Source organism: Bufo bufo, chromosome 2 (genome assembly GCF_905171765.1).
Source record: "Bufo bufo chromosome 2, aBufBuf1.1, whole genome shotgun sequence".
Taxonomy (NCBI): Eukaryota; Metazoa; Chordata; class Amphibia; order Anura; family Bufonidae; genus Bufo; species Bufo bufo.
Genome location: NC_053390.1, coordinates 437,428,906 through 437,455,784, shown reverse-complemented (window position 1 = coordinate 437,455,784; position 26,879 = coordinate 437,428,906). Strand labels below are relative to the sequence as shown.

Genomic DNA, 26,879 nt, shown 5'->3' with positions numbered 1-26,879 from the left:
TTACAACAGTTTGCATATGTGCCTCCCACTTGTTAAGGGACCAAAAGTAATGGGACAGAATAATAATCATAAATCAAACTTTCACTTTTTAATACTTGGTTGCAAATCCTTTGCAGTCAATTACAGCCTGAAGTCTGGAACGCATAGACATCACCAGACGCTGGGTTTCATCCCTGGTGATGCTCTGCCAGGCCTCTACTGCAACTGCCTTCAGTTCCTGCTTGTTCTTGGGGCATTTTCCCTTCAGTTTTGTCTTCAGCAAATGCATGCTCAATCGGATTCAGGTCAGGTGATTGACTTGGCCATTGCATAACATTCCAGTTCTTTCCCTTAAAAAACTCTTTGGTTGCTTTTGCAGTATGCTTTGGGTCATTGTCCATCTGCACTGCGAAGCGCCGTCCAATGAGTTCTGAAGCATTTGGCTGAATATGAGCAGATAATATTGCCCGAAACACTTCAGAATTCATCCTGCTGCTTTTGTCAGCAGTCACATCATCAATAAATACAAGAGAACCCGTTCCATTGGCAGCCATACATGCCCACGCCATGACACTACCACCACCATGCTTCACTGATGAGGTGGTATGCTTAGGATCATGAGCAGTTCCTTTCCTTCTCCATACTCTTCTCTTCCCATCACTCTGGTACAAGTTGATCTTGGTTTCATCTGTCCATAGGATGTTGTTCCAGAACTGTGAGGCTTTTTTAGATGTCGTTTGGCAAACTCTAATCTGGCCTTCCTGTTTTTGAGGCTCACCAATGGTTTACATCTTGTGGTGAACCCTCTGTATTCACTCTGGTGAAGTCTCTGGAATCTAGTAGTTTGCACACACTTATTTCCGTTTCTTAGTTAACAGATATGTTTTGTCACGAGTTATGTGGAATTTCTTACCTTCATAAATTTGAGACCATCAGTTGTGTTGTTCAGTAGGATTGGTACATACAGTAGTTCCATACAGTGTTTAGTCTTTTTCTACTACTATACTGGCTATCTTGAGGATCACCCCAAGAAAGGAAAAACACGAGTTCATTAGAGTTACCTGCCCAGATACTACAAATTTACAGCACCTCAAATTAGAGCCTATATAACTGCTTTACAGAGATCAAGTACCAGGCACAAATCAACATCAAGAGTTATATAAAAAGAGACCGCGCAGCTTATAAATCTTCAACGGGAAACTGTTCAGTCAGATTCGGAAGCAGAGAGTATCCGTCACATGTATTTAATCAGTGGGCTTGCAATCCAACTCAAATCTCAGTCATTCACTCTGTGGCGAAAGCCACTTCGCCACAGTGTTTTGGAGGGGGCTGTTTGCCCGCCTCCTGCCCCTGGATTACGGCCCTTTTAAGATACTTATTTGGGCTATTGGACTTCTTGGATTCTTTCTCTTCCCCTTCCCTTGGATCCATTGTTCTCCAGCAGGGCGTTATCTCAGGGGCACGGCCAGACCAGTGGGTACTGGTTTGGGCAGGAAAAGCCATTCTTGCAAGTGATAAAAAAGAGACTGAACCTATTCAAGTGAAATTTGGATAGGTTTGTCCCCAAGTTATACTGGTTAAATTGATATAAGTTATATGTATGTACGACGTAAACTCAAAGTTGTAACAATTTGTAAGAAGTGCAACTTTTCAGCTTAGATAATTGAGTAGATACAGTAATTGAGTCAATTATCTCCTAGACAGAGGGGAGGAATATGCTGGGTGTGTTTCTATTGTCCCATTGTGTCCGATTGGCTGCTGTACTTGCATGGTATGTGTTGTAATATGTTTATTGGTTAATGTATAGGTCCAGGGGGTATTCCTCTGGACTGACAAGGGAAAATAAAAGATGCTGTATGCCCCAGGACAGTGTGTTCTGCTTAACCCTCAAGCGAAGTGTCGTCTCGTTCTTGGGGGGGATAGGAGTGTATGCTGTTACAGTGCGACTGCCAGGAGTGTAAACTGTTCATAAGGTTTTTCCTGTTCGGCTGTATACAGCCTTCATGTGTTTTCCCTTTGGAAGTATGGAGTATTCACGTGTTTGCAGTTCGGGAAATTGGTGCTTGCAGTAACTGCCTGTCAATCTGAAAGGAGGATATCGTCTGAACGGAGTGGTGTGCTGAACGGTCCATTACACACTCAATTTTCTAGATATTATACGGAAAGAGCTTGACATAGTGAAGTACTGCAAGTCACCTTACATCACAAAAAGTGTAATAGCAAGCGATCAAAAAGTCATATGCACCCTAAAATAGTGCCAATCAAACCGTCATCTCATCCCGCAAAAATGATACCATACCTAAGACAATCGCCCAAAAAAAAAAAAAAAAAACTACGGCTTTCAGAATGTGGAGACACAAAAAAATGCTTTATTATGTAAAACTGAAACAAACAACCAAATAAAGTAGTCATATTTGTTATTGTCGCGTCCGTAACAACCTGCTCTATAAAAATAGCACATGATCTAACCTGTCAGATGAACGTTGTAAATAACAAAAAATAAAAACTGTGCCAAAACAGCTATTTTTTGTTACCTTGCCTCACAAAAAGTGTAATATAGAGCAACCAAAAATCATATGTACCCTAAAATAGTACCAATAAAACTGCCACCTTATCCTGTAGTTTCCAAAATGGGGTAATTTTTTGGGAGTTTCTACTCTAGGGATGCTTCAAATGGGACATGGTGTCCAAAAACCAGTCCAGCAAAATCTGCCTTCCAAAAACCATATGGTGTTCCTTTCCTTCTGCGCCCTGCCAGGTGGCCGTACAGCAGTTTACGATCACATATGGGGTGTTTCTGTAAACTACAGAATCGGGGCAATAAATATTGCGTTCTATTTGGCTGTTAACCCCTGCTTTGTTACTGGAAAAAAAATGGATTAAAATGGAAAATCTGCCAAAAAAGTTAAATTCTGAAATTTATTCTCCATTTTCCATTAATTCTTGTGGAACACCTAAAGGATTAACAAAGTTTGTAAAATCAGTTTTGAATACCTTGAGGGGTTTACTTTCTAAAATGGGGTCATTTCCCCCCTCGCCTATGACAGCACCCTTGGATAGTGTCCGCCCCCTCCTCAGGACAGGAAACAGAAACCACAACCACTTTAAAAGGAGGGACCAACCCCCTACACGCCAGTTCTGTTTCCTGTCCTAAGGGACAGGGTTGGATAACCACAGCTACGATGACCAAAAGAGTTGCTGCGCCCCGTGTATTTAATGCAAGTCCTTACGGTTGGGGGGCCCATATAGAATCCCTCCTTCTCTAGGGATCTTGGGATCTAGAGATTCAGTCCCAATCTCACAATTTCAGGGAGCTATACGCCATCTGGATAGCCTTGAAGGAGAGTCTCCAAGTAATAAGGCCTCATGCACACGACCGTTTTTTTTTACGGTCCGAAAAACGGGGTCCGTAGGTCCGTGATCCGTGACCGTTTTTTCGTCCGTGGGTCTTCCTTGATTTTTGGAGGATCCACGGACATGAAAAAAAAGTCGTTTTGGTGTCCGCCAGGCCGTGCGGAGCCAAACGGATCCGTCCTGAATTACAATGCAAGTCAATGGGGACGGATCCGTTTGACGTTGACACAATATGGTGCAATTGCAAACGGATCCGTCCCCCATTGACTTTCAATGTAAAGTCAGGAGTCCCTTTTATACCATCGGATCTGAGTTTTCTCCAATCCGATGGTATATTTTAACTTGAAGCGTCACCATCACCATGGGAACGCCTCTATGTTAGAATATACTGTCGGATATGAGTTAGATCGTGAAACTGAAATCCGACAGTATATTCTAACACAGAGGCGTTCCCATGGTGATGAGGACGCTCCAGGTTAGAATATACTAAAAGAACTGTGTACATGACTGCTGCCTGGGGTGCTGCCAGGCAGCAGGGGGCAGACCCCCCCCCCCCCCCCCCTGTTTTTAACTCATTGGTGGCCAGTGCGGCCGGCCCCCCTCCCTCCCCTGTAGTTAACTCTTTGTTGTCCAGTGGTTACTTAGCAATTTATAGAAGCATTATACTTACCTGCGAGATGCGATGTCTGTGTCCGGCCGGGAGCTCCTCCTACTGGTAAGTGACAGGTCTGTGCGGCGCATTGCTTAATGATCTGTCACTTACCAGTAGGAGGAGCTCCCGGCCGGACACAGACATCGCATCTCGCAGGTAAGTATAATGCTTCTACAAATTGCTAAGTAACCATGGCAACCGGCACTGCAGTAGCGTCCTGGTTGCCATGGTTACCGATCGGAGCCCTAGCGATTAAACTGGGACTCCGATCGGTACTCTCCGCTGCCACCAATGATAGGGGGGGAGATTTTAATTAGGAGGGGGAGGGCCCACTTGCCACCAACGAGTTAACTACAGGGGAGGGAGGGGGGGCCAGCCGCACTGGACAACAAAGAGTTAACTACAGGGGAGGGAGGGGGCCCACTGGCCACCAATGTGTTAACTACGGGGGGGGGGGGCTGCTGGTAAGTGACAGGCCGCTGGTAAGTGACAGATCATTAAGCAATGCGCCGCACAGACCTGTCACTTACCAGTAGGAGGAGCTCCCGGCCGGACACAGACATCGCATCTCGCAGGTAAGTATAATGCTTCTACAAATTGCTAAGTAACCACTGGACAACAAAGAGTTAACTACAGGGGAGGGAGGGAGGGGGGCCGGCCGCACTGGCCACCAATGAGTTAAAAACAGGGGGGGGGGGGGGGGTCTGCCCCCTGCTGCCTGGCAGCACCCCAGGCAGCAGGGGGCAGTCATGTACACAGTTCTTTTAGTATATTCTAACCTGAAGCGTCCCCATCACCATGGGAACGCCTCTGTGTTAGAATATACTGTCGGATCTGAGTTTTCACGAAGTGAAAACTCGGCTCTGAAAAAGCTTTTATGCAGACGGATCAGTGAAATTTTTTTGGGAAATCTTTCTTTTTCATTTATAATTAATTAATATTTTGGTGTGTTTTTTTTTTTTACACTAACTATTAGCCCCCTTAGAGACTAGAACCCTTGTCCTATTCACCCTGATAGATCTCTATCAGGGTGAATAGGACCTCACACTGTCCCTGCTGCCCTGTGCTTTGTGCACACAGCAGCATGGAGCTGACTATAGCAGCCAGGGCTTCAATAGCGTCCTGGCTGCCATGGTAACCGATCGGAGCCCCAGGCTTACACTGCTGGGGTTCCGATCGGAACTGCCACTGAGGAGGAGGGGATAGGGGACCCTGTGGCCACTGCCACCAATGATTAATACCAGGGTGGATTTGATTTAAATCAAAATGATTTAAATCACTAGTCAGTAAGGCTTGATTTAAATCATAGTTTTCTACATAAAGACTAATTCTTGCTGGTATAACTTATAATATGCAAGTAGATAAAGATTTTTAGAATAACAACTTTTCATATTAGTTTGATTAGGTTGATTCTGTATTCATAGGTTTGTAGAAGTTAGGATTAAGGTCTTTTTCTCAACTCTGTTCATGTTATAACATTTTTGCTGTGAAGAAGAGGCATGTGATCTCTGCTGAGTCAAATTCAGTTTTGAGAACTGCAAAAGTAAACCAAGCATCTGTGATATCTTGTAGGCAGAGAAACTGCCCAATAATCTTACAAAAACCTCTGGAAGTGCATGACATTGTGAATGGATTAATGGAATTTATTTACCAAAAAAATTACACATATAGAAACATAGAATGTGTCGCCAGATAAGAACCATTTGGCCCATCTAGTCTGCCCAATATACTGAATACTATGAATAGCCCCTGGCCCTATCTTATATGAAGGATGGCCTTATGCCTATCCCATGCATGCTTAAACTCCTTTACTGTATTTGCAGCTACCACTTCTGCAGGAAGGCTATTCCATGCATCCACTACTCTCTCAGTAAAGTAATACTTCCTGATATTACTTTGAGAACCTTTGCCCCTCTAATTTAAAACTATGTCCTCTTGTAGCAGTTTTTCTTCTTTTAAATATTCTCTCCTCTTTTACCTTGTTGATTCCCTTTATGTATTTAAAAGTTTTTCTATCATATCCCCTCTGTCTCGTCTTTCTTCCAAGCTATATATGTTAAGGTCCTTTAATCTTTCCTGGTAAGTTTTACAATTCCTATGCGCTGTAAAACGCTCAACAAGGAGAAACCAATGCCTCCCTATCGGCATGGTTCTCACCTGGGCGTTTTACAGCGCGTACGATCGCGCTGTAAAACGCCCGACGCCCCAAGAAGTTCAGGAGCTTCTTTGGGGCGTAGTGTCGCGCGTTCCCGTACATAGACTTCCGGGAACGCGCGACAATGGGCGTTCGCTTCTGTCCGACGCGCGATTGTAAACGCACGTACAATCGCGCGTACAGAGAGTACGTTCAGTACGCTCAGGTCTGAACCCGCTCTTATCCTGCAATCCATGTACTAGTTTAGTAGCTCTTCTCTGAACTCTCTCCAAAGTATCAATATCCTTCTGGAGATATGGTCTCCAGTACTGAGCACAATACTCCAAATGAGGTCTCACTAGTGCTCTGTAGAGCGGCATGAGCACCTCCCTCTTTCTACTGGTAATTCCTCTTGCTATACACCCAAGCATTCTGCTAGCATTTCCTGCTGCTCTATGACATTGTCTGCCTACCTTTAAGTCTTCTGAAATAATGACCCCTAAATCCCTTTCCTCAGATACTGAGGTTAGGACTGTATCACTGATTTTATATTCTGCTCTTGGGTTTTTACGCCCCAGGTGCATTATTTTGCACTTATCAACATTAAATTTTAGTTGCCAGATTTTTGACCATTCCTCTAGTTTTCCTAAATCCTTTTCCATTTGGTGTATCCCTCCAGGAACATCAACCCTGTTACAAATGTTTGTGTCATCAGCAAAAAGACACACCTTACCATTGAGGCCTTCTGCAATTTTGCTGATAAAGATAATAAACAATATGGGTCCCAGAACAGATCCCTGAGGTACCCCACTGGTAACAAGACTATGGTCTGAATATACTCCATTGACTACGACCCTCTGTCTGTCCCTCAGCCACTGCCTAATCCATTCAACAATATGGGAGTCCACGTACAGCCTTATTCTACATAATTAAAAAACAAATCTTTATTTCATGATGGAATAACATAATCATAGATTTTTTTCCACCCTGATTAATACTGAGGGGCTTGGGTGGGGGGGCGCACTGCACCACCAATGATTAATACTGGGTTTGGGGGGGGGGGGGGGGGCACACTGCACTACCAATGATTAATACTGGGTTTGGGGGGGGGGTGCACTGCACTACCAATGATTAATACTGGGGTTGGGGGGGGCGCACTGCACTACCAATGATTAATACTGGGGTTGGGGGGGGGCGCACTGCACTACCAATGATTAATACTGGGTTTGGGGGGGGCGCACTGCACTACCAATGATTAATACTGGGGTTGGGGGGAGGCACACTGCACTACCAATGATTAATACTGGGGTTGGGGGGGGCGCACTGCGCCACCAATCAAGATAACTATCTCATTAATTCATATACAGGAGGCGGGTGCTGGCTGCAGAATCAGATAGCCGGCTCCTGACCTCTATGAGCGTTAGCTGCGATCCGCGGCACCTGAGAGGTTAACTACCGCAGATCACAGCTACTTGTCATAGAGGTCGGGAGCCGGCTATGTGATTCTGCAGCCAGCACCCGCCTCCTGTATATGAATTAATGAGAGAGTTATCTTTATTGGTGGCGCAGTGGCCACAGCCCCTCCCCTCATCTTGTCCTCCCTCCTCTCATTGGTAGCAGCGGCACAGGGGGGAGGGAGACATTGCTTCCTTCTCACCTGTGCTGCTGAGGGAACACGGAGAGCGCTGAGAGCAGCGCGATCCTTGTTCCCAATTCGTTATCGGAATATCGGCAAAATAGATGCCAATACCGATATCGTTCAAAATCCTGAATATCGGCTGGTAATCGGTCGATCCAATCCACAGATTCCCCCATAGCCGTGCGTCATGCACAGATTCCCCCATAGCCGAGCGTCATGCACAGATTCCCCCATAGCCGAGCGTCATGCACAGATTCCCCCATAGCCGAGCGTCATGCACAGATTCCCCCATAGCCGTGCGTCATGCACAGATTCCCCCATAGCCGTGCGTCATGCACAGATTCCCCCATAGCCGTGCGTCATGCACAGATTCCCCCATAGCCGTGCGTCATGCACAGATTCCCCCATAGCCGTGCGTCATGCACAGATTCCCCCATAGCCGTGCGTCATGCACAGATTCCCCCATAGCCGTGCGTCATGCACAGATTCCCCCATAGCCGTGCGTCATGCACAGATTCCCCCATAGCCGTGCGTCATGCACAGATTCCCCCATAGCCGTGCGTCATGCACAGATTCCCCCATAGCCGTGCGTCATGCACAGATTCCCCCATAGCCGTGCGTCATGCACAGATTCCCCCATAGCCGTGCGTCATGCACAGATTCCCCCATAGCCGTGCGTCATGCACAGATTCCCCCATAGCCGTGCGTCATGCACAGATTCCCCCATAGCCGTGCGTCATGCACAGATTCCCCCATAGCCGTGCGTCATGCACAGATTCCCCCATAGCCGAGCGTCATGCACAGATTCCCCCATAGCCGAGCGTCATGCACAGATTCCCCCATAGCCGTGCGTCATGCACAGATTCCCCCATAGCCGTGCGTCATGCACAGATTCCCCCATAGCCGTGCGTCATGCACAGATTCCCCCATAGCCGTGCGTCATGCACAGATTCCCCCATAGCCGTGCGTCATGCACAGATTCCCCCATAGCCGTGCGTCATGCACAGATTCCCCCATAGCCGTGCGTCATGCACAGATTCCCCCATAGCCGTGCGTCATGCACAGATTCCCCCATAGCCGTGCGTCATGCACAGATTCCCCCATAGCCGTGCGTCATGCACAGATTCCCCCATAGCCGAGCGTCATGCACAGATTCCCCCATAGCCGAGCGTCATGCACAGATTCCCCCATAGCCGAGCGTCATGCACAGATTCCCCCATAGCCGTGCGTCATGCACAGATTCCCCCATAGCCGTGCGTCATGCACAGATTCCCCCATAGCCGTGCGTCATGCACAGATTCCCCCATAGCCGTGCGTCATGCACAGATTCCCCCATAGCCGTGCGTCATGCACAGATTCCCCCATAGCCGTGCGTCATGCACAGATTCCCCCATAGCCGTGCGTCATGCACAGATTCCCCCATAGCCGTGCGTCATGCACAGATTCCCCCATAGCCGTGCGTCATGCACAGATTCCCCCATAGCCGTGCGTCATGCACAGATTCCCCCATAGCCGTGCGTCATGCACAGATTCCCCCATAGCCGTGCGTCATGCACAGATTCCCCCATAGCCGAGCGTCATGCACAGATTCCCCCATAGCCGAGCGTCATGCACAGATTCCCCCATAGCCGAGCGTCATGCACAGATTCCCCCATAGCCGTGCGTCATGCACAGATTCCCCCATAGCCGTGCGTCATGCACAGATTCCCCCATAGCCGTGCGTCATGCACAGATTCCCCCATAGCCGTGCGTCATGCACAGATTCCCCCATAGCCGTGCGTCATGCACAGATTCCCCCATAGCCGTGCGTCATGCACAGATTCCCCCATAGCCGTGCGTCATGCACAGATTCCCCCATAGCCGTGCGTCATGCACAGATTCCCCCATAGCCGTGCGTCATGCACAGATTCCCCCATAGCCGTGCGTCATGCACAGATTCCCCCATAGCCGTGCGTCATGCACAGATTCCCCCATAGCCGTGCGTCATGCACAGATTCCCCCATAGCCGTGCGTCATGCACAGATTCCCCCATAGCCGTGCGTCATGCACAGATTCCCCCATAGCCGTGCGTCATGCACAGATTCCCCCATAGCCGTGCGTCATGCACAGATTCCCCCATAGCCGTGCGTCATGCACAGATTCCCCCATAGCCGTGCGTCATGCACAGATTCCCCCATAGCCGTGCGTCATGCACAGATTCCCCCATAGCCGAGCGTCATGCACAGATTCCCCCATAGCCGAGCGTCATGCACAGATTCCCCCATAGCCGAGCGTCATGCACAGATTCCCCCATAGCCGAGCGTCATGCACAGATTCCCCCATAGCCGTGCGTCATGCACAGATTCCCCCATAGCCGTGCGTCATGCACAGATTCCCCCATAGCCGTGCGTCATGCACAGATTCCCCCATAGCCGTGCGTCATGCACAGATTCCCCCATAGCCGTGCGTCATGCACAGATTCCCCCATAGCCGTGCGTCATGCACAGATTCCCCCATAGCCGTGCGTCATGCACAGATTCCCCCATAGCCGTGCGTCATGCACAGATTCCCCCATAGCCGTGCGTCATGCACAGATTCCCCCATAGCCGTGCGTCATGCACAGATTCCCCCATAGCCGAGCGTCATGCACAGATTCCCCCATAGCCGTGCGTCATGCACAGATTCCCCCATAGCCGTGCGTCATGCACAGATTCCCCCATAGCCGTGCGTCATGCACAGATTCCCCCATAGCCGTGCGTCATGCACAGATTCCCCCATAGCCGTGCGTCATGCACAGATTCCCCCATAGCCGTGCGTCATGCACAGATTCCCCCATAGCCGTGCGTCATGCACAGATTCCCCCATAGCCGTGCGTCATGCACAGATTCCCCCATAGCCGTGCGTCATGCACAGATTCCCCCATAGCCGAGCGTCATGCACAGATTCCCCCATAGCCGTGTCGCCATATTTTACTTAATTTTTTATGTTTTGGGCGATTGTCTTGGGTAGGGGCCCATGCAGGGGTGCATATGACTTTTTGATATTGCTATTACACTTTTTGTGATGTAAGGTGACAAAAAATGGCTTATGACACAGTTTTTAATTTATTTTTATTTTTTTACGGTGTTCACCTGATGGGTTAGGTCATGTGATATTTTTATAGAGCCGGTCGTTACAGACGTGGCAATACCTAATATGTATACTTTTTTTAATTTATTTAAGTTTTACACAATAATATAATTTTTGAAACCAAAAAAGAATCATGTTTTAGTGTCTCCATATTCTGAGAGCCATAGTTTTTTTAATGTTTTAGGCGATTGTAGGGTATTATTTTTTGCGGGATGAGGTGACTTAGATTGGTACTATTTTGGGGTGCATATGACTTTTTGATCCCTTGGTGTTGCACTTTGTGATGTAAGGTGCCAAAGTTTTTTTTTTAGCACAGTTTTTATTTTTTTATTTTTTCACGGTGTCCATCTGAGGGTTTAGGTCATGTAATATTTTTATAGAGCCGGTCGATACGAATGCGGCAATACCTAATATGTCTACTTTTTTTTTTTTTTTTATTCAAATTTTCTTTTACTTTATTTTGGGAAAAGGACGCTTTTTTTTTTTGTTTGTTTGTTTGTTTTTTTTACTTTTGTAAAACTTTATTCTTTTTTCTTCACTTAATTTTTTTATCCCACTTTGGGACTTCAACTTTTGAAGGTCTGATCCCCTTTACAATGCTTTACAATACTTCGTCAGGGAAAAACTGATCCGTTTTGGACCGCTTGTGAGAGCCCTGAACGGATCTCACAAACGGAAAGCCAAAACGCTAGTGTGAAAGTAGCCTTAAATATTATGTAAATGATCCATTTGTTTAAAGGGATTGGACACTTTCTGGGTACTGTTGAGCAATGTCTTTGTGAGATAATTATATGACACTTACTAATATAGTCTTTGTTGAAATTCTGCACCATTTTCTATATTTCATTCAAATGTACTACACCTGCTATCTGCCTGTTCTGTTAGAAGTTTAGTGTAGGTGTAGTGTATTTGAATGGAGGAGGCGTCACATGGAGATAATTTCCCTGGTCACATGACCCTCCATCAGTGGCCATCTTATGGACAGGACCTCTGTGTGGACAGCTCAAAAGACTTTATAAACCAGGGGCATGCCTATAGAAAATGGTGCAGAATTTCAACAAAGGCTATTAGTAACTGCTATATAATCATCTCACAAACACATTGGTATTTTAGGGGTTGGATATACCCTTTAATACAAGGCACTTACTAATGTATTGTTATTATCCATATTGCCTCCTTTGCTGGCTTAATTACATTTTCTATCACATTATACACTGCTTGTATCCATGGTTACGGTCGCACTCCATAGTAGTGTGCAAGCACATCCACCGCTGATGATAAATGCCATTTGCTGAAGTTAAAGTTTTGTTTTGTTTTTTTTCCTGCCTTGATTATCGTTTGTGTCACAGTAAAAATTATTTTGCATCTTTAAACTAATTATTTGGTGTAATTTCTCTACAGGTCAGATTTTTTGGAAAATGGATTACAGAACAGCTCAGGGGGAAGTAGTGGTGATGCGGCTCTGAAAAAAACCAAAGGTCAGTTTATGAATTCTTCCCATTGACAGGATAGTCCAGGCAGAACATAGAATTAATGGGATGATGCCCGCAAGAGCTACCTAAACGTCTTTCTTTACTTTTGCCATTTATACCTTTTTTCCATAGGTAGAGCATGCTAGTATCCGTGTATCATGTCCAAGTCAACAGTATTGCCATTATTCATGCTCCACTTCCCACTGTCCAAAGCAATGCACATATCCTTCTTTACTTGGCCCACCCTGCTGTTAATTTATCCCTTTCCCCCAATGCAGGGGTTCATTAGTCTTTTGAGATAATAATTTTTCATCCTTTTCATGTCTTGCGGTCCAAGTGAATCCATGTGGCAGTCTAGGTACTAAGAGCTCCTGTTATAGACCTCTCCAGAAAGCTAGGGTTAGAAAAAAAGCAGGCAAGCAAGCTGACCCCCCACCCCACCCCACCCCACCCACTGACAGACCAAAGCAGATGTTGATGGCATACCTTTTGGCCATAACTGACCCTGTCGTTTTGCTAAAATCACTTTTGAGCAACTTGACATGGAGCTGGGTCACTTCAGTTTATCCAGTTTATTCTGCTTTCAAATAGACCCACACACTTTGATATGAACCGGTTGAGCTTTTCCTACTTTTCCATGGAGAACATGTTCAGCTGGTCAATTTTAGAGGGGTTTCTGGCATGTGCAGTCTGCTGTTATTTAGATAGACTTATGGCATTTAACAGGCATTTATCGGGAACGAGCCACACTTTCCATAATTGACTGATAGTCAGTAGAGATGAAGCTGCATTCACACAACATTACCTTTCTACTACTACCCCACTTCAGGACTTCTGATGGACTAATTAAGCCATCCACAGAAACATTGTTTACGTGTTTCACACGTGTGTGTGCGCGTGTGTGCTTACTCGTAGCTAAAAAGTCTATAGAGTCTGTCTAGCTCGGTATTGCCTTTTCCTGCCAAGGATGTATCTCATATCTCGGGTCCCGCTGGGTGGCACTTCAATAGCGAAGGACATATCTCATACGTTCTTGCTACTGATAGTTGTTTCTCATTCTGCATACCAGGGATGTCAGACATCTTATTTTACAGCTGACAATCTAAGATTTAAAACAAGACTGGTACTAGGCACAATACATCCAAAGATACAGCCATTAGAAATGTCCCAGTGAGAGCTGCAGATCTCCACAGTGTCACGTGTCGGAGGCCCAAGGCAGACCTCTGGGACATCAAGCAAACAGGACACAGGCTAAACAGACCAAGGACCCACAGAGAACTTTATTAGAAGTGTAATAAAAGCACATGACAGTAGGCAATAGTGGAAGAACTACCACAGAACCAAGTGCACTGGCAGACCAGAGGCAAAACGCGGAGAGCCAGTGAGCCCCGTTCTTCACAGAGCCCCTGGTGGTGGGGATGAACTGGGCCGAAGGCTCACTGGTCGCACCTCCAGGAAGGTCCTGGTACGCTTGGCCCCTACCTGCAGAGAACCAGGCTTGTGAAACCAACAGCGGAAAGACAACAAAACTGGAACACAAGAAAACACAGAACATGGAACAGACAACAAGACAAATGGGGACCAGCACAGAAATGGATGCCTGGACCCCAAACTGGATGGAAGCATGTCGGTCTCGGGCAGAGATCCACACCGACTAGAGATTCTTCCTCCGGAGAACCCAGTGGCCCTCTCACGAAGGCAGGACAAACACGGGATAGGAACAGAAACAGAAAGGAACTACAGGCTGACAAGGATCAGAAGCAGCAGGCACTGCCAGGCAGGACATAGGATAGGATCAGAAGCAGTTGAGCACTGCTAGGCTATCAGACGCAGTTAGAGCACTGCTAGGCTAAACATGGGACAGACAAGGATCCAGACAGAGAACAGGTACAGAAGAACAGGCAAGGACATAACATCAACATCACAGAACAGGTACAACAACATCAGACAAAGCCGCAACAAAGCATTACCAGGTGACACCACAAACAAGGGCAGATAGGAAACTCCCCCTCCTGGGTCTGCAGCAAGTGTCTACACCCAGTAAGGCACTGGACAGAGATGGACTGACCCCAAGCCCTACAGCTCACACGTAGATATAGCTGCATAATGAGTGCACCTGATAAGCCACACCTAGGCACAGATCAGGGGAAGTTAACCCCATCAGAACAGGAGTACCAGAACCACAAACACAGGCCACAGTTTGCACACTACACCGCAGCCAGCATGCAGTCCCAAGCTACCAGCATAAACAGGCCTGCAGCCAGTACGCGAGGGAGCCTGCACTGCAACTGTGATAAGAACTGCATAGAGAAGCAGATCAATGCAGAATAAGCAGCTCTACAGATCCCAATTTGGGAAAAACATACAAACTATGAGGGTAGTAGTAATGGTGCTCACGGGTAGAGATCCTGGCTGGGCGTCCCATCATGTAACAAGTATATAGAAATCTGCAGCACTCACCTGTTGAATGAACAAATCCGGTTACTTTATTTAAACCAGCAGCATTATAACAGCGACATTTTGACCACCTCTGGTCTTTATCAAGCCAAGCTTGAGAAAGACCAGAGGTGGTCGAAGCCTCGCTGTTGTTATGCTGCTGGTTTAAATAAAGTAACCGGATTTGTTCATTCAACTGGCAAGTGCTGCGGATTTCTATATACTTGCATAGAGAAGCAGACACTGGGAGAGCAAACATTCACAGGCAGCAGTTCCACAAAACACTGCAGCCAGCACGCAGCCCCAAGCAACCAGCATACACAGGAGACAGCCTGCAGCCAATATCCAAGAGGGCATGCAGCCAGCCTACACGGCCAAAACTGTCACAGTGAACCACATTGTGACACACAGGCTGTACCTCTCTCTGGTGGACTAGTTACCACCACAATCCCAGTCTTGTTTTTAAAAATGAGGCATGACTCACATCCTGACTATGATGAGGGAGGGGTGTAACATGTACTTCTGTGCATGTTATCAATCACCCGTCCAATCAATCATATCCTGCCTGATTGTTACATATAGTGAGTATTTTTTTCCAGAAAAGAAGTGCGAAAAGTGGTGCATGATCATTTAATGACCTCTCTGTGAATTAGGTCGTTTATTGACGCCATGACCCAGATATTTGCCAGTGTATGGATCACAGTGCCAAATAAGTTGCACTAAACACACAAGCATCAATAAAGTTGACACTTTACAATGTCCTTATCCTCTCTATACTAAGTCTAAGTAAAATATACAGATCTGTTCTCTAGTTTCATGCTGCAGTAGTAGCGATACGGATGATCACTACAGAAGCATATATTTCTGAAGAGACATTTTCATTCACTGACTGTTGCCATAAATGTTAGTTTTTAATTACCATGTTTTTTTTTTATTTCTTAAAAAAATATATGCAGCATATTTGGCCACTTTTCAGACTGGTGTACAGGGGCTTTTTGTGCCCATATTATGGACTCGCCCTCCTGCAGTTCATCAGAACCAGAGGTATGGCGCTCTAACTCAGTCTCTGATGAACCACAGGAGGTTCACATCTGGAGTAGTAAAGAACTCCTATTATTCCCACCTGAAAGCCGCCTAAGTTAATACTTTTATATTAGGTTTTTGAATTTATCATATTTAATTAGTATTATAGTTTGTAAAGGAAAAGTAAAATTATATGCTAAGTAATTTACAGTATTTGCAAAAGTTGGTTTGTGCATTCCTACAGTGCTTTCTTTAGACTGTGTAGACATGGTTGGTATGTATGAACTCCTCACATCTTAGGCCTCTTTCACACGGGCGTCATGGATTTGGGCCGGATAAGATGCGGGTGCGTCGTGGGAAAATGCGCGATTTTTCCACGCGAGTGCAAAACATTTTATTGCGTTTTGCACGCGCATGAGAAAAATCGGCATGTTTGGTACCCAACCTGAACTTCTTCACAGAAGTTTGGGTTTGGGTTAGCTGTTGTGTAGATTTTATTATTTTCCCTTATAACATGGTTATAAGGGAAATTAATAGCATTCTGAATACAGAATGCATAGTAAAATTGGGCTGGAGGGGTTAAAATCTTTTTTTTTTTTAACTCTCCTTAATCCACTTGTTTGCGCAGCCCGGCTTCTCTTCTTTCTTTCTTCTTCTTTGCTGTGCAGGAGGAAAAGGACCTGTGGTGATGTCACTGCGCTCATCACATGGTCCATCACATGAGCCATCAGAAAAAAGAAGAGAAGCCGGACTGCGCGAACAAGTGGATTAAGGTGATTTTAATTTTTTTTTTTTTTTTTTTTTTTATAACCCCTCCAGCCCTATTTTATTAAGCATTCTGTATTAAGAATTATATTATTTTCCCTTATAACCATGTTATGAGGGAAAATAATAATGATCGGGTCCCCATCCCGATCATCTCCTAGCAACCATGCGTGAAAATCGCACCGCATCCGCACTTGCTTGCGGATGCTTGCGATTTTCACGCAGCCCCATTCACTTCTATGGGGCCTGCGTTGCGTGAAAAACGCACAAAATTGAGTTTGCTGCTATTTTCACGCAACGCACAAGTGATGCGTGAAAATCACCGCTCATGTGCACAGCCCCATAGAAATGAATGGGTCCGGATTCAGTGCGGGTGCAATGCGTTCACCTCATGCATTGCACCCGCGCGGAAATCTTGCCCGTGTGAAAGAGGCCTTAGGCTGGGTTCACACGGGCGTTGCGGGAAAATGTGCGGGTGCGTTGCGGGAACACCCGCGATTTTTCCGCGCGAGTGCAAAACATTGTAATGCGTTTTGCACTCGCGTGAGAAAAATCGTGCATGTTTGGTACTTGGGATCGGTGTTCTGTAGATTGTATTATTTCCCCTTATAACATAGTTATAAGGGAAAATAATAGCATTCTGAATACAGAATGCATAGTAAACTAGCGCTGGAGGGGTTAAAAAATAAATACAATTTAACTCACCTTAGTCCACTTGATCGCGTAGCCCGGCATCTCCTTCTGTCTCCTTTGCTGAACAGGACCTGTGGTGAGCATTAATTACAGGTAAAGGACCTTTGGTGACGTCACTCCGGTCATCACATGATCCATCACCATGGTAAAAGATCATGTGATTTACTATGTTTTACTATGCATTCTGTAATCAGAATGCTATTATTTTCCCTTATAACCATGTTATAAGGGAAAATAATAATGATCGGGTCTCCATCCCGATCGTCTCCTAGCAACCGTGCGTGAAAATCGCACCGCATCCGCACTTGTTTGCGGATGCTTGCGATTTTCACGCAACCCCATTCACTTCTATGGGGCCTGCGTTGCGTGAAAAACGCAGAATATAGAGCATGCTGCGATTTTCACGCAACGCACAAGTGATGCGTGAAAATCACTGCTCCTGTGAACAGCCCCATAGAAATGAATGGGTCGGTATTCAGTGCGGGTGCAATGTGTTCAACTCGCGCATCGCATCCGCGCGGAATACTCGCCCGTGTGAAAGGGGCCTTATAGTTTTTGTAGACTATGCTTTATTTGCATAAGGACTCGGCTGCAGTACGCATTTTAGTGGCAAATTGAAGATTTTCCTAGCTGCCTGTGCAGGAAAATATGTATTTTATTAAAGACAGGAGACAAACATTACATGCAATACTTCTTTACTAGACTCCAATCAACAGAAAAGTTTTTAAATAAAGATATGAAGAAAAAAATGTAAAGAAAAATGCAGTGAGGTACACTGGCAGCCAATCACAACACAGCATAGGATATATAAGCTCCTGTAATATGGAAATCATCCTCTTTCTTTGATGTAATCGAACAGAAAAAACAAACTCCCATGTCATCAATCTTTCCTGAATGAAAAACTGGAAATCATCCAAAGCTCCCAGAAGAATATTAAACTAGAAGAGAACAGAAACAGGGTGGGTTATAGGGTGGGATAATGTTCGTCTTCTGTCTTTAATAAAATCCATATTTTTCTGCACAAGCAGGAGACTCCATTATATGCATGTTTAAAGCTAATACAATACATGAGTAATAAACTTGAACTCTATATTATGCGATTAGATTAAGAACATGGAAGTATGAGGTTCAAAGTAGAATGTTTTGAATGTGGATTCTGACGACCAGTCGGCAACCTTAAGAATGTCGGATAGAGAGGCACCAGCCTGCGTAACCTTTGTAGACGAGTCGCCCAGAATACGGAGGTATCTATACTTGCTAATTGCATAGACTGCCTAATCCACCTGGCTAGAGTTGGGGATGAAACCGGAAGGTGAGGTTTACAGAACGATATTAATAATTGGGAATGAGCTGGTTGCCTAAGAGATTTAGTTTTACGTTCGTAGACCTTGAGACAACGAGCAATAAACAAATGTACTTGTTGAGGAAAGGCGGGGTAAAAAGCTGAGGGAAAATTGATCTTAGTACACCGGGAAATGGAGAAGGATACGCCTTGTGGGGAAAATTGTCTCTGGGATATGTCTAAGGCTCTGACATCGGATACTCTTTTGAAAGAGAGGAGGCATAGAAGAGTAGCCAACTGAAAAGAAAGGAGCTTTAAAGCTAGGAGATCATTATCTCCCCAGGAGACAAAAAGGTTACGTACCGAACTAACATCCCAGGTAGAATGATACTTGGGTAAAGGAGGTCTGCGGAATTTCATATCTTTTCATTAACTTACAGACAAGGGGGTGTTTACCTATTGACATATTCTGGAGCTGAGCGTGATTAAAGGAAATCGCTGAACGATAAATGTTAATTGTCCGATAAGCTTTCTCAGCATCAAAAGATGCTGATAGGTAATTCAAGACTTGTACCATAGGTGCGTGAACGGGATCCACGCACCAATCAGCCCAAAGTCTACAGGCTGATCTGTAAGCAGACCTGGTACCCTGGGTCCAAGCATCTGAGAGGATTTCCTGAGCTGAGTGTGAAAGCCCGATATCAAACTCTGTTGACCGGAGATGAGCCATGCTACTAGATGAAGTAGGTCTGACAAGACTAAGGGATCAGGATTCCCGGAAGGGTCCATGAGAATGGAATGATGAGTTAGCAATAAGCGTGGAAAGTCTATGGTCATCCCCAGGAGTTGAGAAAACCAAGACGGAGTTATCAAGACTATCGTCGATTTCTGGGTTCTGGTCAACAACAGTACTCTCCGAATGAGAGAAAAGGGGGGGAACGTGTATAGAGTTCCCAAAGGGCAGAGGTGGAGGACGGGATCTGTGCCCAACGACTCCGGGTCGGGACGCCAGCTGAAGAATTTGGGAAGCTGACTGTTTAATCGAGATGCGAAAAGGTCTAATTGGAGGGGGCCCCACAGTGAGTCGAGGAGTTGGAAAATCATAGGATCTAGACGCCAGTCGCTGTGGTCTGTTAGTAAGCAAAAGTTGAAAGGCCCGGAAGATATTTCACCTTCAGCGTAATGTCTCTGTCGAGACAAAAGTGGCAGAATTATTTTGCTATATTAGCCAGGATTTCTGATCTGGTGCCTTATGAGACGAACACCTCGGGACCGCAGTAGAGATGATACTGGTTTTAATAGTTTGGTGAAACACCAAGGGGCGGAGGAAAGACTGAAAGGCAAACTGGTAAACTGCCATTTCTGCCTTTCCCAAACAAATTAGAGGTATGGCTGGGACAGTGGATGTATAGGTATTGTGAGATAAGCATCCTTGAGATCTACTTTTGCCAGTCAATCATGTGGTAACAAAAGGTCTCTCAGGAGATGAATTCCCTCCATTTTGAAGTGTTGGTAAAGCACGAAATTGTTGAGGAATCTCAAATTAACAACTGGTCTGTGACCGCCATCTCTCTTTTTCACTAGAAAGAGATTGCTTACAAATCCTGGGGATTCTGAGGGTATTGGAATAATAGCTTCCTTGGAATAGAGTTCCTCTATTTCTACTTGAACTAGTTTGCGGTCTGACTCTGAGAATGTTATTGGATAAGGTGAGTGTGTTTGTATTGGTGCAAATAGGAATTCTATTTGATATCCTGAGGCCGTATTTAAGACCCATGAGTCTGATGTAATCAGAGACCAAACGTGGGAAAAATGTTTTATTCTGCCCCCTAGGGGTATTTGTGAAAAATACTGGCTGGGGACACTCACCTGCCCGAGGGTTTGGTTCTCGGAAAACCTCTATGGCCTCTCGCCCTCCAGGGTCGGCCCCTAATGGGAAGAAAGGGCGTTGGGTTGAAGGAGTGGGATGGAGCTGGATATCTGTCCGCTCGGGGAAGGACTCTTGGGTATTGATTCTCGTAGGAAATCGGCCTCTTCTTTTCCCAGCCCTCCCAAAAACACAACCCTGTAAAACTTTTTTCATGGAGGATTGTGCTTTGTCAAGCGATGAAAACAATCCTACGTATCTGTTTAACTCCTTAATAAAGGAATCCCCAAAAAGGTAGCCATCTGATGGGGTGTTACTGTCAGATAATGCCATATGGATAATTTGGGGGTCCAGCTTCATTAAAATACTACGTTTTCTTTCCATGCAAATGGAGGCATTAATGTTGCCAAATAAACACACCGCTCTTTGTGCCCAGCCTTTTAGAACTGGTAAATATATAGGGGCATCTGAAATTGTGGCTTCCTCTGTTAAATCTAGGATTTTTGTTAAGGGGCCTAGTAAATCCAAAAATCGATCTTGAATGGCACTGAAGGAGTGGTCCACACCTTTCTTGGGGTTTTCCCCGATTTGGCTAAATACTTTACTTGAGGTAAATTCGGAGCGGCGGAATGAGATATGGCTTGGGCCACAGATTCATTAATAACCTCGTGCACAGATGACATAGCATGAACTGACTTTTGTATGGTTTGTTCCATCAGAGACTGGATTCAATTTTCATCCAAAAATCCAAGACCCTGAGGGTCTGAGGCTGCTTCAACATTTCCTTCAGCAATGAGGAATATATGAACAATTGTCAAGGAATAAAATAATTTCAATAATGTAACATATATGACAAAATTCTATGTGTAATATTCCCATAGGATAGGAGCTCTAGGGAAATTCACTACTAGCAGAAAAAAAGAGACTTACTAATTAGTATGAGGTGATTAGGAGATGCAGAATGCACATAAGATATGCAAAACCACTATATATAAAACTATAACTATTATATGAAGGGATACTTGTGGTAATACAACCGGAGGGCAGAAAATGGCGCGAGAGGACCGGTAAATAGAGCAGAGAGCTGAAACTCGGCGGGAGAATCTCTTCAGTGCCGAACCTGAGGTAGTGAGGAGATTGTGTGCAGCGAAGCACAGCTGATGACCAGCGTTAGCTGTCTCTCGCAGGGGGAGAAGACGCAAACTCACAGGAGGGAGAGGAGTAAGCCACCGGAGGACGGTAGCAGGGAAGTGGTAAAGTAAGATCCTAACACAAAGGGGAAGTGTATGAGAGTTGGGTGATGACCCAAAACAAGGACCACTTTACCACAGGAAACGGTGGGGTACCATGGTAGTAGCTATTTGTGGTAAATATCTATGGGGGTGAATATAAATATCCTGTCACACAAGACAAAAAAACAGTACACTTAGCTGGAGTCAACAGCAAAGAAAGAGGATGATTTCCATATTACAGGAGCTTATATATCCTATGCTGTGTTGTGATTGGCTGCCAGTGTACCTCGCTGCATGTTTCTTTACGTTTTTTTTCTTCATATCTTTATTTAAACTTTGCTGTTGATTGGAGTCCAGTAAAGAAGTATTGCATATATTGGAGTCTCCTGCTTGTAATAAAATTTGAAGTTGTATTCCTAGGTAATATTTTTATGCATAGCATGCTGTGCACTCCTTAAAAATGTAGATATTGGTATCATGGCACATGTTTGGTGTGTACATAGTTTTAATACATTTAACAGCTATAGAATGTGTATGGTCAGCTTTCCTTTGGTATACCTATGTGAAGCAAAAGTCATTTTGGTAATACAATTGCCGATGTGCCATTTGATGTGAAGCTGTGGTAAGCAAAAACATTAAAGCAGTATTCCCATTTCAGACATTGATGGCATATCCTAGCGATATTCCATCAAGGTCAGGTGCGGGTCCCATCTCTGGAATTAGCTCCTTTCTAGAGGACCCAAAGTGAAGAAGAGCACACCACACGTGTGACGTGCTATCCAGTCATCACTATGGAAGTTCTAAAAATAACCGAGCGAGCACATTCGGCTATTTTCAGAAGTCCCATAGCAGTGAATGGGTATCGCACCTCGCTTGCACCGCCACCTCTCCATTCACCGCAATGGGACTACTGGAAATAGTCAAGCCAGCGTTTTGACTGTTTTTGGAAATCCCATAGCCGTAAACAGATGGTGGCCAAGCATGTGCAACTAAACTCTGTTCATTTCAGGGTTCCTGTTCTTAAGATAGGTGTGGGTCCCACCTATGGGACCTGTTCCTATCTGACATTGATCATAGCAATATGCCATCAATTTCTCTGATTGGAAATCCCTTTAAAGTATAACCGACTTTTTTGCTAATGTGTACTGACAGTGGCAGGGAACATTTTTGTAATATACCTTATTTAGGAAAAACGTTTATTTGTGATAGACAACTGGGGCTGAAATGTCCCTTAGCAGCGCTCTCTCAAATGAGCGTTACTAAGGGCCATCCGTCTTCCATCAGCATAGAAGAGACGGGATTTGTGGGAGCTGATAGAAGACGGATGTCCCTTCATTTGAGAGAGCGCTGCTAAGGGACATTACAGCCCAAGTTTTCTATCATAAATAAACATTTTCCCTAAATAAAGTATAATAGAAAAATGTTCCCTTGCCGCCCATGCATCATTAATCCTGGCATGGGTGGCAAGAAATGAACAGGCTGTGCTAACACAGTGCACTGACTAAAGCCAGGCTCCGGCAATAATGGTCAGCATTGGAGTTAATTCCGAAGCTAGCTGCTTAACTCCCTAGATGCCGCAGTCAATAGTAACCGCAGCATCTAGGCCAGGGTTTCACAACTCCGGTCCTCGGGACCCACCTACCGGTCAGGATTTGAGAATATCCCACAGAATGAATACCTGTGGTAAGTCCTGATGCATAGATACTAATTATATAACCTGTTCAAGGCTAAGGAAATCCTGAAAACATGACTGGTAGGTGGGGACCGGAGTTGAGAAACCCTGATTTAGGCAGTTAGAGGGAGAGGGCTCCCTCTGCCAGCATTGGCCATTGCAGCTGGGGGCCTAACATTACTGTATGTCTATTAGACTGTGCAGCAGACACAGCATAAGAGACTGCCTTTCATATTACAGTTATAGGCTATAGTGTATTGAAATACCAGGTATACCACTGCATTATAAAAGTAATGCTCCCTAAAAAGTTAATAAAGTTTATTTTAATAAAAAATCATTTCCATAAAAATTTAGTTTTTATTTTGTAAAAGTGGTAAAGAAAAAAACGCATACACATGTACGCCGCAGATGTCCGTGACTTAAAGGGGTTGTCTGAGTTATGAAAAAAAATAATATAGCACTGAAAATCTGATATATAACTGAGCTAAGCAAGTTTTATGCAAAAAAATATATATATATTTCCTCATTTCCCTGGTTCTTTTCTGGCCCTTTGTTTACATGCAATAAAAACAATCTCTGCCCCTCCCCCTGCACTGCTAAGGGAGTGAATACAAGAGCTTATGTCTGCCTGCTGGGAGACTCTGCAGCATGTTGTATAAGTAGGACTACAAGTCCCAGCTGTATAATGACACTGCTAATAGACATAGGATCTTCCCCCTACCTTCTTGTGCAATGCTCTCTCTAGTATGTCAGCTCCAGTGCCCAGCATTGTCTCCTCACTGCCTGCAGAGCTGTGCAGCTGAAGGGGTTAAGAATCCTAGCAGAGAGTAGACGGCAGTGAAAGGGGGGGGGGGGCGTGGCCAGCACAGTGACGTCTCGTTTACAGGCTTGTAAACGACTTTTATCAGAGCAGGGAGAGAAGCTGACATCACAGGTCATGTGACCCTCAGTCAAATCTGATAAACCAGCCACTGCAGATAAAGTGAGTTAATTGTAAAGCTGTTACATTTGTTTAGTTAGGAACATAGAAAGAACAAAAAAATAACTCTGATAACCCCTTTAAGGACTAGCGCTGTGATCGGGCGGCTGCAGGAGACGCGCCCGCCCGATCCGCAGCAGAGGTCCGGCAGTCACTGATAGCCGGGCCCCTGTTGCATTAACCCTTGATGAGCCGTGTTCAGTGCTGACCGCGGCACGTGTGATGTCCGTGCGGGGATAGGAGCTTCCATCGGGTCCCTGTGCTGCTGTGACGGGGACCCGATGGCAGGGAAGGCAGCCCGATGCCTTCCGGGAGAGCCTGTGAGATCCAGCCCCTTGGATCTCACAGGCAAGCAGGCTGTAAGTGTATTATAGTCTGTAATACACTTACAGCCAATGCATCACAATACAGAAGTATTGTGATGCATTGTAAAGGGGATCAGACCACCAAAAGTTGAAGTCCCAGAGTGGGACAAAATAAAAGTATAAAAAAAAAATATTTAAGTTTCAAGTAAAAAATAAATAGTAAATATTTAAGTTTCCAAAAATATCACATGACCTAACCCCTCAGGTGAACACCGTAAAAAATGACACTGTGCTAAAAAAAAAATTACACCCATTACATAGGGTTGAGCGGTATACCAATGTTCACGATATACCGCGGTATTAAAAAAGGCGATATGGCGATATCGCTGTTTCCTAATTACCGCGGTATTTTGCGACGTCATCGAAGCGGTCATGTGTGCTGACCACTTCTAAATTTGCGTCCGCCCGCCCCTGCACCTTGCATAGCGCTGAGAAGTACAAACACATTACTTCCTCTCGCTCCTGGCTCCTTCTTGCTCCGCCTCCCTTATTCAAGTCTCCAGACTCCACCCACCATCTGACATCACCGTCCGTCACCCACCCGTGCCGGTTCTATGTGGCGAACTCTGTGTGAGTACTGGGTGTCTCTGGAGAGACTTTTCCTGCGTCTGCCTTTCTTGTGTGCTCGAATGACAAAATTACAAACTTATTACCGTACTTCCCGCAGCGGGCCGTCCCCGGCTCTCCCTCCTCCTTGCTCCCATATTCAAATCTCCGCCCACCGACATCTGATGTCAGAATCAGAGCACACAAGCGAGGCAGCCGTGGGAAAAGTATATCGTAAAGTATGTATGGTGGCCTGTGGCCACAAGACTTTATTATAACATCTCCTTGTGGCCCCCGCCCCCTACAGTGTAACGGCTCCTTGTGGCTCCCATACAGTGTAACGTCTCCTTGTGCCCCCCCCCATACAGTGTAACGTCTCCTTGTGTCCCCCATACAGTGTAACGTCTCCTTGTGGCCCCCCATACAGTATAACGTCTTTGTGGCCCCTCATACAGTATAATATCTCCTTGTGGCCCCCATATAGTATATTGTCTCCTTGTAGCTGACCCCATACAGTATAACGTCTCCTTGTGGCTGCCCCCATACAGTATAAGGTCTCCTTGTGGCTGCCCCATACAGTATAACGTCTCCTTGTGGCCCCCCATACAGTATAACGTCTCCTTGTGGCCCCCCATACAGTATAACGTCTCCTTGTGGCCCCCCATACAGTATAACGTCTCCTTGTGGCCCCCCATACAGTATAACGTCTCCTTGTGGGCCCCCCATACAGTATAACATCTCCTTGTGGCTTCTCCCATACAGTATAATGTCTTTGTGTTTTTTTTCTTTTAAACGGGTATTTATCGCGATATATATCGTTATCGCAATAAATTTGTTAATATTGTTATCGTCTGAATATTTTTGATATCGCCCAACCCTACACCTTACATCACTAAAAGTGCAACACCAAGCGATCAAAAAGGCGTATGCCCCCCAAAATCATACCAATCTAACCGTCAACTCGTCCTGTAAAAAATGAGCCCCTACCTAAGACAATCTCCCAAAAAATAAATAAAAAATATGGCTCTGACTATAGAGACACTAAAACATGATTTATTGTTTTAAAAATGCTTTTATTGTGTTAAATGTAAAAAATAAATAAAAAAGTAGACATATTGGGTATCGCCGCGTCCGTAACAACCTGCTCTATAAAAGTACCACATGACCTAACCACTCAGGTGAACACCGTAAAAAAAAGTGTAAAGAAATTAATTTTTGGTCACCTTACATCACAAAAAGTGTAATAGCAAGCGATCAAAAAGTCATATGCACCCCAAAATAGTGCCAATCAAACAGTCATCTCATCCCACAGAAATGATACCCTACCTAAGACAATAACCCAAAACATAAAAAAAAAACTACGGCTTCCAGAATGTGGAGACACTAAAAAATATTTTTTTTCAAAATGCTTTGGTATGTAAAACTGAAATAAACCAAAAAAAGTTGTCATATTTGGTATTGTCACTTTCGTAGCATCCTGCTCTATAAAAATAGCACATGATCTAACCTGTCAGATGAATGTTGTAAATAACAAAAAATAAAAACTGTGCCAAAACAGCTATTTTTTTTGTTACCTTGCCTCACAAAAAGTGTAATATAGAGCAACCAAAAATCATATGTACCCTAAAATAGTACCAACAAAACTGCCACCTTATCCCGTAGTTTCCATAATAAGGTAAAT

General features: G+C 45.1%; 1 protein-coding gene across 1 annotated transcript in view; it reads left to right on the top strand.

Annotated features, from left to right (window-relative positions):
* HAUS8 (HAUS augmin like complex subunit 8) overlaps positions 1-26,879 on the top strand; it is a 105,032-nt gene that overhangs the window by 19,204 nt on the left and 58,949 nt on the right. Inside the window, exon 2 of the mRNA XM_040417460.1 lies at positions 12,268-12,344. Coding sequence (XP_040273394.1) covers positions 12,268-12,344 — 77 coding nt within the window. The remainder of the gene's footprint in view (positions 1-12,267; positions 12,345-26,879) is intronic.